Source organism: Zingiber officinale, chromosome 9B (assembly GCF_018446385.1).
Source record: "Zingiber officinale cultivar Zhangliang chromosome 9B, Zo_v1.1, whole genome shotgun sequence".
NCBI lineage: Eukaryota > Viridiplantae > Streptophyta > Magnoliopsida > Zingiberales > Zingiberaceae > Zingiber > Zingiber officinale.
Genome location: NC_056003.1, coordinates 81,135,021 through 81,148,519, shown reverse-complemented (window position 1 = coordinate 81,148,519; position 13,499 = coordinate 81,135,021). Strand labels below are relative to the sequence as shown.

General features: G+C 37.6%; 3 protein-coding genes and 1 pseudogene across 4 annotated transcripts; 3 read left to right on the top strand and 1 right to left on the bottom strand.

Annotated features, from left to right (window-relative positions):
- Nucleotides 1–284: 284 nt before the first annotated feature.
- Nucleotides 285–2,263, top strand: LOC122023085. The gene is made up of 6 exons (XM_042581176.1): nucleotides 285–387; nucleotides 490–660; nucleotides 784–886; nucleotides 1,160–1,453; nucleotides 1,497–1,503; nucleotides 1,646–2,263. Exons 1-6 carry the CDS (start codon nucleotides 285–287, stop codon nucleotides 2,216–2,218), a joined length of 1,251 nt encoding a protein of 416 aa, XP_042437110.1. The 3' UTR covers nucleotides 2,219–2,263.
- A 1,885-nt stretch (nucleotides 2,264–4,148) lies between these two features.
- LOC122024368 (transcription factor-like protein DPB) lies at nucleotides 4,149–8,485 on the top strand. Of its 2 annotated transcripts, XM_042582981.1 has the most exons (5): nucleotides 4,149–4,485; nucleotides 5,684–5,763; nucleotides 5,917–5,960; nucleotides 6,966–7,057; nucleotides 8,351–8,485. In XM_042582981.1, exons 1-5 carry the CDS (start codon nucleotides 4,274–4,276, stop codon nucleotides 8,412–8,414), a joined length of 492 nt encoding a protein of 163 aa, XP_042438915.1. In that variant the 5' UTR covers nucleotides 4,149–4,273; the 3' UTR covers nucleotides 8,415–8,485. The 2 variants fall into 2 exon arrangements, with proteins under 2 accessions (XP_042438915.1, XP_042438914.1); XM_042582980.1 differs by lacking the exon at nucleotides 8,351–8,485 and having other exon boundaries at nucleotides 6,966–7,276.
- LOC122024365 (probable purine permease 11) lies at nucleotides 8,216–11,034 on the top strand. The gene has a single exon (XM_042582978.1). The coding sequence runs from the start codon at nucleotides 9,873–9,875 to the stop codon at nucleotides 10,830–10,832; it is 960 nt and encodes a 319-aa protein (XP_042438912.1). The 5' UTR covers nucleotides 8,216–9,872; the 3' UTR covers nucleotides 10,833–11,034.
- Nucleotides 11,035–11,213: 179 nt separating this feature from the next.
- Nucleotides 11,214–13,285, bottom strand: LOC122024366 (annotated as a pseudogene).
- Nucleotides 13,286–13,499: the final 214 nt, after the last annotated feature.

The window sequence follows — 13,499 nt, the reverse complement described above, 5'->3', positions numbered from 1 at the left end:
CTTCACCACATATTACTCAAAACACCAGAACCTATATCCGAAAACTGTGAAGATGACAGATGAAAACCATTTAAGGTAATAACATATGATAAATATTTAGTAACATGTTAGGGTCATTATGTTTTAGTAGTATTTCTTATTAATTCATTTGAATAATATAGGGTTGCTTAGGCGCGTTAGACGGTACTTTTATTCCAGTGACACCTCCTAAAGAAGAAAAACAACGTTATCGCACAAGGAAAGGAGGTATAGCGACAAATGTGTTGGGAGTATGTTCCCCAAATATGCAATTTATATATGTGTTACCTGGATGGGAAGGTTCTGCTCACGACGGTCGTATTCTTCGTGATGCCATTAGTAGGCCTACTAGGCTTAAAGTACCTCAAGGTATATATAAAAAGTTGTGAATTAACTAATTACTTTAATTTTAAATTTCTAAATTAAGTTGTTTATTGTAGTCTTACATTTAGTATTGTTTTATTGCCGAAGGTTGTTACTACTTGGTGGATGCTGGTTATTGTAATTCTTCTGGATTTCTTGCGCCTTATCGTGGACATAGGTATCATCTTAATGAGTTTGATGGTCATCGACCCGAGACTCCGGAAGAATATTTTAATATGAAGCACTCTCGAGCAAGAAATGTAATTGAGAGGTGTTTTGGTTTGTTGAAGGGGCATTGGAAAATTCTAGCATCCCCTTCTTTTTTCCCAATACAAACTCAAGTCCGTATTATTATTTCCTGTTGTCTACTCCATAATCTGATTCGCAAATTTATGAGTACAGATCCTCAGGAATCTATAGAGGATGATGAAGAAAGCGAAGATGAGGAAAGTGATGATGATGATGATGAAGTGGAATACATACGAACAATTGCCCCAACTGACTAGTGGAATGCGTTCAGAAATAATATGGTAATTGAAATGTTTAATAGTTGGAGAAATGGAGTTTTTAATATGGGATGACTATTGCATATGTTTGTGCTTTTGTTGTATTTTGATTAGAACATTTTCAATGTGATGTAGGATTTTGTATGACTCTGCTAGCTGTCTTATGTACTGCCTAACTGTTTCAACATTATTTGATATTTATGTTTTTGAGTTGTAGAACATTTGCATATTTGCTTTCTTATCTTTTCTACTTTATATTTTTTGAACCACAGTATGATGAAAAGTAGTACAGTGGATGTCCATAACCAAGAGACAAATGATGTGGAATACGGAAGAGGCAAGAATAAGCGGTTTTGGACAGAGGAGGAAAGTTGGGTCTTAATTAGATGTTTACAAGATATGACCATTGATCCTCTTTGGAAAACAGATGGTGGTTTTAAGAACAATTATATAAACGAGATAAGAAGATTAATGGTGCAAAAGTTACCCCAGTTGATAATTGAAGTGAAGCACATTGACTCTAGGATCAAGTTCTTGAAGGGAAGGTACCATGCTATTAATGAAATGTGCAAGTAGAGTGGATGTTCTTGGAATGATGTTGAAAAAAAGATTGCATGTGAATTTACATGGTATACCAAATGGATTAAGGTATGTCTTTGACAAATTTGAACCATTTATGAATCTGTAATTAAAAGGCTATGTTATTATTTTATGTAGAATCTAATTACAATTTTGGCTTTGTATTTTTTTTTTTACAGATTCACAAAGATGCTAAGGGCTTATATAATGTCTCATTCTCTTACTTTACGGATTTGGATATTGTGTATGGCAAGGATCGAGCAACGGGGGATGTGGCTGAAGATCCACTTGCTGCTGAACAGAATTTAGGAAATATTGATGTTACTTTGACTGTGACAGATGAGAGTGATTCCAACATTGAAATTGAATTTTTATCTACCATGGAGTCACTGCCATCTAATTCTTCCAGTTCATGTGCTGCCAAGAAAAAATGCCCTCATCAAGTTCATAAAGCTTCAAAGAAGACCAAGTTTGCACCTGTGAAGAATGCTGAAACTGAGTACAAGGAATTTAATGATGAAATTCGGGGTTTTATGAAGAGTCTTGATGGTCACCTTAGCACAATGTCAACTTGGATGCAAGGTACAACCTCAAGAATGCCACAAGTTCTTGAACTGCTGGAAAAGCATGGGTTCAGTGGTCCAGATAAGTACAAGGCTTTTAAAGCAATTTGTCAAGATCCTTTGAATGTTGACTTATTATTCAGTTTAGATTCCACTGAAGTGAGGGAATATGTGCTCACTTTAATATAACTAAAGTCGATTAAGATCCTGATTTTGGCATTGTTATCCTCAACTATTGAGGTTAATGTTTTATGGATAGGTTTATATTTTGCTTCTCATTGTTGGTTTTACATTGAGACATTTCATTTTGTATTAAAATGGTTATGGGTAGCATTATTACTGATATTGTCTTTGGTGATATTTTGAATATGTTACTTGATAATTGTTTAAAATGGTTTGGTGGTATTTTGAATATGTTACTTGAAAAATGGATAGATGATGTATGCATGAACTTGCCAACTTCATTCTTGATTCACTCTTCCTCTGCCTTCTTCCTCTGTCCCTCCATTTCTCTTCACCTCTATTACTCTCTCCAGTGTTCCTGCATCTTCCTCCATCTTCTTTTTATTCAACAATTGAGCACTCAACTCTAGCCTCATCCATACATATAAAACCTTGCCTGCCCTCTCTATTACTATTGCATCTGTGTATCATCTATTCATTTTGTGTACCTCAAGAATTTGTTTCTATGAAGATTATGCATGTTTTGATTGACTTTTGAGCTATCATATACTTGTTTTCTTCTTGCATCCATTGTAGTTTTGTTAGTGAGCATATTGAAACACTAGAAGAAATTGATGTGGAATATAAAGAATTGGCTCTGAAATCAGGCATTGAGAATTGGGGACTTGTTCCTACTTTAGGATGTGAGCCTACATTTATTTCAGATCTTGCTGATGCTGTTATCGAAAGCCTTCCTAATGTAGGAGCTATGGCAGCTTCCAATATTGAGGCTCAACAGGTAAAACAGTCAACAATTTAATCATATGCATAAGTTGAAGTTAACTAAGAACTGTTCCTTTCTCTACTAGTTTGAATCGGGAGTAAAACAACAAAGTGAATCACTAGAAATTACTACAGGAGAAGGGTTCTTGCACCAGTGGCCAAATGAAAACTATTTTGCCTCGTCGAATCTTGGAGATTCAAGCAAATGAATTGAAGATATATTTGTAACATTCATGTCAGGATCGGATTGTTACCGACGTCAATATGCTAATGGAGGATATCGAATTAATAGTGAGTTCCATGTTGGAGCATTAGGGAACTGAATAGAGACTTGCCGTGTTTCATATGCTGCCATCTTCAAAGATATAATCTACCTAAAAAACTATTATATATGGGTCTATACAGTATATTTTGATAGTGGAACTGAAGAGAGACTCGGTATGCATCTGGCAAGATGATTTGAACAGTGTTGCTTAAGTCTAATCTCACATATTTGTTTTCAAAGATGTTTCTTCATCTAATTGTGAAGACGAGAACCTGAGCAACTACGTGTTGGTGTTAAGAAAGTAATTGAAATAAGGATTCTGTTGCGGATAGTTGTGATCAAAACTTAGATAAAAGCTTATTATTCTGAACTTGATCAAAAATTAAAATATCTTTTGTGATAATTATAACATGTATGTTATTTGAAAAATAGAGATATTATTTTTTTAATATATTTTAATGCATTAACTAATAAAGGTAAAATTAGAAATTTATTTGATTCCCATTACTAATGTTGATTCGAAACAAACATCATCAATTATAATCATATTCATTCCAGATTTTGAACCAAACGCTGATAATGCAATCTTGATTCTCATTCCCATTGAATCCATAATCAAACTCATTATCATTCCGATTGATAAATTTGAACCCAACGTCCCCTTATTCTTGTGTCCTAGCAATTTTTTTTCCATATTGGTTTATGTTTTAATTATGATTTGCCTATTAATCTAGGCTGGTGTAACAAATTAACCCGTCCGGGTTGATGCCTGGATCTATTTGCAATGTAAACAAGTGAACCACTAATTTGACGGTTGATTATAACCCTTTGGACATCTGACGGTTGATTATAACCCTTTATCACTTCTAATCTAGGATGGACTGTTAATAATTGCCTCTGCCACCGCGTGTCATTCAATTCCTATAAAGGCGAGTGTAGCGGTAAGCCGCGTCCCCTTTCCTTCTCTCTTGCACAGCGATCTTTCTCGGTTAGGGTTTATCTATTTCCGTCGATCTGCTTACGCGATCTCGGAGATGAACGACGGGAGCAAGAACACTGCCAGAGCCTCCTTCGGCACGCCAGCCTTCTCCGGCTGTCAATCGGCCTCCACCAGCAGCAGCGTGGGCTCGCCCTCCAGCCGGATCGAGCCAGTGGCGACCACGCCCGCCAGCGAGAACACCTTGGTAAGGCTGAATCACCTCGAAATCCACAGGGACGACGTGGGAACGCCAGAAGTAGCCGTGGGGTGAGGGGTCGTTTCCAAGTTAAGTCTCTTTTTTATTTTTCTCGCTCCGAGCTACTTTCTCCGATGAGTGATTTGGTTGGGTTCTTGGTCTAGACAAGTAATTCTCGGTGTCAGCGCATGAGTTATTCGGGGTGCGGATATTGGTGCAGGATGGATTTTTGGTCGGGTGCAAACTGGAATTTTGATTAATGCGTCAGTAATGAGATTCCATATAGGAATTTTTTTTTCCTGGATGACTGAAAATCTGAAATTGCAATAACTTATGGCATCCACATTGTTGAAAACAAAGACTCTTCATTTATTTTGTTACTGCAGAAGGTTTTATTCGGGAAATTTCAGGATATTGAGGATTTTCTGAATCATTGTTCTAAGAAAAATTATATTGGTAGAATGTTGGAACCTCTATAAATTACTGTGAAAACTGTTTCTGTTACTGGCTTGATTAATGATTTTTTGATGCATACTGAAGTAGACTATGCCCTTGCCAATTTAATCTCGAATCAGTTTGTTGCAATTTTCTCCTCAATTTGTGGATCTTTTCAGTTGTACTGCCATCTTGTTGAGATTTTTTTTTATTCTTTGAAGCATGCTATTTTCTCCTCACTTTTTTTGGGTTCATTGAGATAATTGATCATATTTACTTGTCTAAAATATAAAATGAGTTTATTGGCTAAAATGTGTCAATCATATTTCCTTTCACAATATATACTAACATTTGTGTCTGGTAATGATGGTGCTATTTGGCATGATTTTTCAAGGAACATTCAGTGGCTATAAATTTATATCAATTATATGTATGACACACACACAAATTGGTTATTTATGCTATATTGGCCAACACATTCATTTATAATGGGCATAATCCATGGCCTTTGTGCAAAGTTTTAAATTATAATCCTTACTAAAATATGTATCTAACCTCCAAAAGACTTGCTTCAAGATTGCATCATATCGTTTGGTATATACATCCTCTGATCTTGTTTATGCTTCAAACATGTTATAAGAATGATCATATTCATTCGTGCTCATGGATTGACAATGGCCGTGGGATAATATGATGTTTTGTTGGTGTCTTGGTCATACTTCGGGAAGATTGTTTCCTGCTAATATGCTTGTCATGAATACATAATACTTATAAGAGAGTTCATGATTATTCTTTATTAAGGTAATGAGTGGGATAGTAACATGTTTTATGCAGCGCTAAAAAGAAAAAAAGGGGTGCTCGAGCAGTTTCAGGTGATAAAAGTGGAAGGGGACTCCGACAATTCAGCATGAAAGGTGATTTAAATCTGTTGTCACTAATGCTGTATTCAAGGATGTGTTGCTAGTGCAATGAAAAAGTACTTACAATATGTTTCTGCATATCATGTAATCTTTTGAATTTATTTGAAATTTTGTTCTTTGGTTTTATGTCATGTCCAAACTGTTCAGTTTGTGAGAAAGTTGAAAGCAAGGGACGCACTACTTACAATGAGGTTAGCTTTCCTTTGGACTTATTAGGATTGATTATTTGCTGGAAAATATGCTTGCATGCTTTTTCTTTATTTCTTTCTGCTTGCAATTTGATATTCCTGGTGAATCTATGTGTTAATTGTGTCTATCACTAGATCATCTTTCTGTCACATTTTCACCTAACTACATGAGCGAACCAATCAGTCACCAGAAAATAGTATTATTGCTGATCTAAGATGTCAAGTAATTCTGTCTTCTACACAAATGTGTTCTGTTTCATTCTTTCATGGCCATAATGAGAAGAGATGGATTTTTGGACTCGAATCCAGTTGTATATATCATATTCTAGAATCTTGGACATTAACTTTATCAGCAAATGTACATCTGCTAACTGAACTTTCACTGCTAGGCTTTCCTGCTTACAAAAAATGGAGGTTTAACCTTGTCTTGGACAATCCTTTGGTGTCCATAAGTATTAATGTTGGCTATATTTCTTATATGGTAAAAACAAATACTTTAATTAATTCAAACAGCGAAATACACTCGGTATGAAAATATTTGAGGCTTATGATTGCTTCCTATGAGTAAAAAGGTGACACTACTAGTATGAAAATTCTTTTTGTCACCATGTCATGGTTTCTCTAACAGGTGTATTTCCATCTGCCGGACCTATTTCCTTTCTTTAAATGTTATTTGGTACAATCTGTAGGTGCACTATAGTTGTTCATTGCTGCCTGTATCAACTTTGGTATTTTCCATAGCTTTAGTGATATAATTGCACGTGAATCTTTCCATCACATATATCACTTCCATTCTTTAACAAATACTAATCCTATGAGTCAAAGCTTAAATCTTATGAGAGTTGTTCTATTTGACATATTGATGCATTCATATATCTTAGTGAGATTTCATAGCAGTTGTTTGTTGTTCTAAATTTCTGTCTCTGCTTTTAAAACTTTATGGCGAGTTGAGGTATATTTACCTAAGTTCTACTCTGGAAACTCATACTTTTTATTTTACTTTTTCAGGTTGCAGATGAACTTGTTACAGAGTTTGCAGATCCCAACAATAATCCAGGATCTCAAGATCAGCTAAGTGAAAATGGCCTGACCTTCCAAAGATTATGCTCATTTAATCCAGGTTGTACATCTTCCATCACCAGACATATTCTGACAATAAATATTTACTACTGTCTCATTATTGTGGAGGTTATAAGAGGCAGCATAAAAGGAAATTCTCTTCGTTGGCCAGGTACACAAAAAAGTCCTCACGTTTTACATTGCGTGCACGCATCTATTGTTCATTTTCTTTTCACTCAACCACCGTACTGATTTGAGTGTCAGAGGGTCTATACCAGGGACCCCCTCCCTGGTTCTAGCTCTAACGTTTCCTTTACTCTCTTTATGGTGTACGCAGGAAGGAGTGCCCTAGAGGAGTGCTAGGTGTCAATTTCTTCTCCACCCGAGAGTCTTCTTTCAGTCAACAACAAAGTCATCTGTCCAGCGTGTCATCTCTCCAGAGTCTTCTTTTAGTCAACAACAGAGTCATTTGTCCAGCGTGTCATCTCCACTGTTTTTAGATAAGATCATTTTCTATGAGGTTTCCTTAAACATAATTGTTTCCTAAGGTATCTTGCGCTCCTCCTTTTAGATTTGATCACCTTGAATAAAAGGAGGAAATGACGATCTGTATCTACCAAATCCTCCGGCTCCTAATTAAACCTTAAAAAGCACATCTTTACCAGCCAAATTTAAACTTGTCGCATCTCCAATTAAATCTTAGAAAAAACTCATCTTTACGATGAGATCATAAAAGTAGCTTGCTCTACATGGAGATCGAAAAAGTAGGTATACATTTTGGAGCGAATTAACAAAATACATTGGCGATTAGAGGAGAATTAGACAAAATAATTGTTTGTCTTGGTGTGAGAACAATTATTCTCTTAATTCTCCTCTAATCATCAATGTATTTTGTTAATTCGCTCCAAAATATACACATACTTTTTCGATCTTAATGCAGAGGCAGCTACTTTTCTGATCTCGTTGTAAAGATGAGTTTTTTCTAGGATTTAATTGGAGATGCGACAAGTTTAAATTTGACTGGTAAAGATGTGCTTTTTAGGGTTTAATTAGGAGCCGGAGGATTTGGTAGATACAGACGTCATTTCCTCCTTTTATTTAAGGTGATCAAATCTAAAAGGAGGAGCGCAGGATACCTTAGGAAACAATCATGTTTAAGGAAACCTCATAGAAAATGACGGTGGTTGAGTGAAAAGAAAATGAACAATAGATGCGTGCACGCAATGTAAAACGTGAGGACTTTTTTGCGTACCTGGCCAACGAAGAGAATTTCCTTTTATGTTGCCTCTTATAACCTCCGTAATAATGAGACAATAGGAAATATTTATTGTCAGAATATGTCTGGTGATGGAAGATGTGCTACTATCCTTCGAGGAATTTTCTGTTACCGGTATATGAATCACTTCTTATAACTTTTGCCATTAATGAGGCAATTGAGAGAATATATTGTCAGAATGTCGGGTGATGGAAGATGTATAGCTACCTTCGAGGAAGGTTCCATCACACGTATATGTTATAGCAATAGAATATTCTGTTATTCTCTAACGGGTTGTTACGATTCCTTAACAATGATGTCTCTTGGAGGCAGTCCGACCGACCTAATAGCCGACCAGCTATATGATGAGAGATTGACAATAGAAATGGGAAACTAAGTCCCTTAAGTACGAATGACTTTTAGACCGACCAGATTTGTATTGAGAGTTGCCTCATACATTTGCCTTATATATAAGTGGGGGCATTGAGCCTCGTAAACCCAACTGCCGTTGTAACTGACCATATGTCGAGAGTTGCTTTAGTGTTACAAAATAGGGAATTATGCCATGTAAACCGGACTAGCCCTTGGGCCGACCGAGCATATGTTGAGAGATAGGGAGCTATGGCCTGTAAACCCGATTGACGCTTGGGTCGACCAACCATATGCTGAGAGTTACCTTAGTGCTGCAAGATAGGGAATTATGCCCTGTAAACCTGACCAGCCCTTGGGCCGACCGAGCATATGTTGAGAGATAGGGAGCTATGCCCTGTAAACCTGATTGGCACTTGGGTCGACTGACCATATGCTGAGAGTTACCTGAGCGCTGCAAGATAGGGAATTATGCCCTGTAAACCCGACCGGCCCTTGGGCCGACCAGACATATGTTGAGAGATAGAGAGCTATGCCCTGTAAACTCGATTGATGCTTGGACCGACCGATCATATGCTGAGAGATAGAGAGCTATTCCTTGTAAACTCGACAGACGCTTGGGTCGACCGACCATATTATGAGAGATAGGGAGCTATGCCCTGTAAACCCGACCGGCCATTGGGGCTGATTGGATTTATTCCATGTGTCTTGGCACCGAGGTGTGGAACGTTGTGGCCCTTAAGTTCGGACGACGCTAAAGCTGACCGGCTCCGTACTAAATACCTTAGCGTTAAAGAGTGAGAAGCTGAGTTTTGATGAGAGTAACTTGGCCATCTGCTTATACTCATTGATTATCACGTCACCTTGAGTTTAACTTCCACATCACAAAAGTCTATGAATTATCAATTTTCTAGTTCCAATTAGAAATGCAGTCCCAATGCGGATTTTGAAGGCTTAATGCATGCCACACAAAGTGACATACTGCTGGCTTAAATTGAAGTTTGATTAGTTTTCAAGATCCTATTTTTTAAAATTTTGTTTTATTTTTTATTTTTTTCAAAATCTCTAATGCAAGTTGATAAACACTGTCAGGAACAACATCAACATCAAGGATTAAAAGCTGGCGATGGTGGTTCTTGGTGGCCCTCAACATCTTCTTCCTTCTCGCCGGCCAAACTGTGGCAACTCTTCTCGGGAGATTCTACTATGACCAAGGAGGCAATAGCAAGTGGATGGCAACTCTTGTTCAAACTGCATGCTTTCCTATCCTCTTCATTCCCTTACTTCTTTTGCCTTCTAAACAACCTCCTCCAGCAGTTGTAGCCACAACTCCTCTTTACATCAAGATTGCTTTCATATACCTTGCTTTGGGCGGTTTAATAGCCGCTGATAACTTAATGTATTCGTATGGTCTTCTATACGTTCCGGTTTCGACTTACTCCCTCATTTGTGCCACTCAACTAGCCTTCAATGCCATCTTTTCCTACTATCTGAATGACCAGAAGTTTACTGCTTCTATACTCAACTCTGTTGTTCTGCTGACACTCTCTGCGGCCTTACTCGGTGTCAATGAGGATTCGGAGAGCTCTGAAGAGGTTTCGAAGGGGAAGTATGTGCTCGGATTCATATTGACATTAGGAGCCTCAGCTACCTACTCGCTCATCCTCTCCTTGATGCAGCTTTCATTTCAAAAGGTTATCCGAAAGGAGACTTTCACAGTTGTATTGGAAATGCAGATCTATACTGCTCTTGTGGCGAGTTGTGTTGCGGTGGCTGGGTTATTCGCGAGCGGGGAGTGGAAGAGTTTGAAGGGTGAGATGGAGGGATTTAAAAAGGGGAAATTGGCATATGTTATGACTCTGGTTTGGATTGGTCTCTCCTGGCAGTTGGCATCGGTAGGCGTCGTGGGGCTCATCTTTGTCGTGTCGTCTCTCTTCTCAAACGTGATAAGCACCCTGGCGCTGCCTACCGTGCCTATATTTGCTGTCATCTTCTTTGATGACAAGATGAATGGGATCAAGATTGTGGCAATGCTTCTTGCCATTTGGGGTTTTGTTTCTTACCTCTATCAGGAATGCCTTGATGACTACAGAGCTAAGAAGGCTTCAGATCATGCTGCTGACCATCTCTCTGGTTACGACCCAGCCACGATGGAAGCTCAAGTATACTCTGATTATTTTGATACTTGTTAGTATCTTTGACAATGAATCTTCTTTATGCATTTGTAAACATAAAATAGTTTTTTATTTTTTATTTTCGTGCTAGTCATTTCTAGTTCAAAATTCCCATCCTTTTTGGTGATTATAAATCTTCTGTAATAATTGAAAGTTTTCCTTCCCGAATTAGCAAACTGATCTATTTCTATCAAATAAAATATTATGTGTTGCACTAGGATCTCTTGTTCCTACTATCAGAATATTTTTTATCTGCTGCATTCCGTTCTTCAATCGCCAAAAAAAAAATCCACTGAACATTAATCTGTACAGTGTCATAAAGCCAACATGCTACTTTGTGATACGAATGTAGTGAATAGAAGCATCAAAAATAAGATAGTACAGTTGTTCCATTCTTTTAACAAAATTAATATATAAACATCACGATGCTACAAAGCTAACATTTCTGGATCATCTGTAGTAGTTGATGCTGCTACACTCTTGGAGTCCCTCCATGCTCACAGCACAGCTTAATGGTTCATGCTTTAGCACAACTCGTCCATAATGGCTTATGAAGTTTAAAACCAAATACCCTCGGAATGCAGCGGTGTGAAGGTTTTTGAGGCTTCAGGTGCCCGTATGTCATCAAAAACAGGTGAGGGAATGTTGTTCCAAAGTAATCTCCATCAATATCTAAGCAAGGTAAGTGAAGTTCACGTAAATTAATTGTTCTATTATATACCATTAATGCAAAGCTGTTGGTCGTGAAATTTTATCCCAAGATGAACCTAAGCAGTCATACTGAAGATGGGGAAAGGATACTGCCATGGTACTTTGATCTTGGATAGTATACATCTTCACATTTGGGACAATAAATCTTAACAGTGCCTGAACGAGGAATATCCGATGGTCCAACAGGAAGACAAGGCTGCCCACAGGCCACAACAGTAAACTCGAGGACATCTTCCAAATTCATAGTTCTTGAATTTTTCTAGCTACACAAATAGTCACTACAGATGGTCAACATGATCAATCACTTGAGAAAATTGAAAATTTTGAGAAAATCCAGGGTTTTATCATTGCAGCCATTCCTTTACTAGTTAATATATATCGAACATGGATCAGGCCATAGAGCATCTCTGCTGCTGATTCAGCCAACTCATGTTGTTCTTCAGTGAACATGTCTCCTGTTCAGATTGAACCCCAGGGACAGATCACTCATTTTATCACACAATATGTATAGAGAAGCTTATATGAAATGAAACCATACATGACATGTCAAGCTCAAGCATCCAATCTGTGCATGCTAAGTGAAAACTAGAGTTTTGGTTTCATTATCACTTATTCATTTGCTATTTACCTCATCATTACTAAGTTAATTTGTCCATTTCCAAGTCTAAGTTTCTATCTGTTAGATTAGTTGTTTTATAATTTTCTAAATGCATGGGTAACTAAATAATTTATGACTATATTTAGAGCATCCATATATGAAAAAATGGTCCCAAAGACTACTTATTAGCTATTCAAGGGTTTAGATAGCTAGGATAGTTAGCCAAGGATTGCATAAACACATTAGCCAAGCTTACCATGAGAAGATTCAACGTCCAAGATCAGATCAAGAGCATAGTCATAGTAAGGAACTTGACTACTTAGTCCACATAAGTTGAAATCATCTTGAATATATTCATCGTCAACTTTACAGAAAAAATCGTTCCCTCTTAGGTTAGAGAACCATGAAATCCAAGATGCATCTTCTCCATCAGAACCACTGACATCAGATTCTTCCCTATCTGTTTCTAACTCTTCTATGACACCAGATACAAAATACAAAGTTATGAAAAAATATGGCTAAGAAACATGAAAAATGACTACAGACTACAAAAGTGAACTACTAGTATGTCCAAAAACGGCTTATCGTTCCTACCTAAATGGCAGAACAAAATTTGTAGGATTGCTAATCTCTTAAAGTAAGATTCTATATGCCACAATTATGCTTCCCAAGGAGGTATGCTTGTGCAATTATGGAACAATGCCTGATGACAGGTTTATCCACCTGAAATGAACCTGATAGGTTCACTGGAATGAGATTTCTAGGAAAAGAGGATGCCATTGCATGTGCAAATGATTTCGGTGCTACAAGCTAATACATGCATTTGATTGAATAACAAATTTAGTAGTATACACAAATGTGAGAACCTAACCAAATAAGCAGAGACCGAGCACATAATCAAAAGAGATATTCGCAGATACCACAATACAATTCCAAATGTAGGAACTTTACCATCGGAGGTCTTGTGCTTGGTTAAGGACCGTTGCTCCGGATGGTTTCCGGAGGAGGACGAGGGCACCGTGAGCCTGCCCCTGTCCTTGCCAATCATGCCCCTGGACGTCGACGGCGAGGACTTCTCCAAGTGCTTGTCGAGGGCATCATTGATCCTCTTCCAATCTAAGTGCCCAGTCTCCAGCTTCGACCCGTTCCCTCCCCTGTACATATCTCACCCTCGTCCAGTCTCCAGTTTCAGAATGAGTATTTGAATAACACCTAAATTTTAAACATTTTATGATTTACAATATCTAAGAGCCGCTCAATTGGATATTTAATTATTTTTAACTTGAAAGTAGTACGACGATTGTACAATTCGAATCTCCGGGAAACTATCTCTCCAATGTGATTTAACGTGATTAACCACTCAGTTACTGTAATTT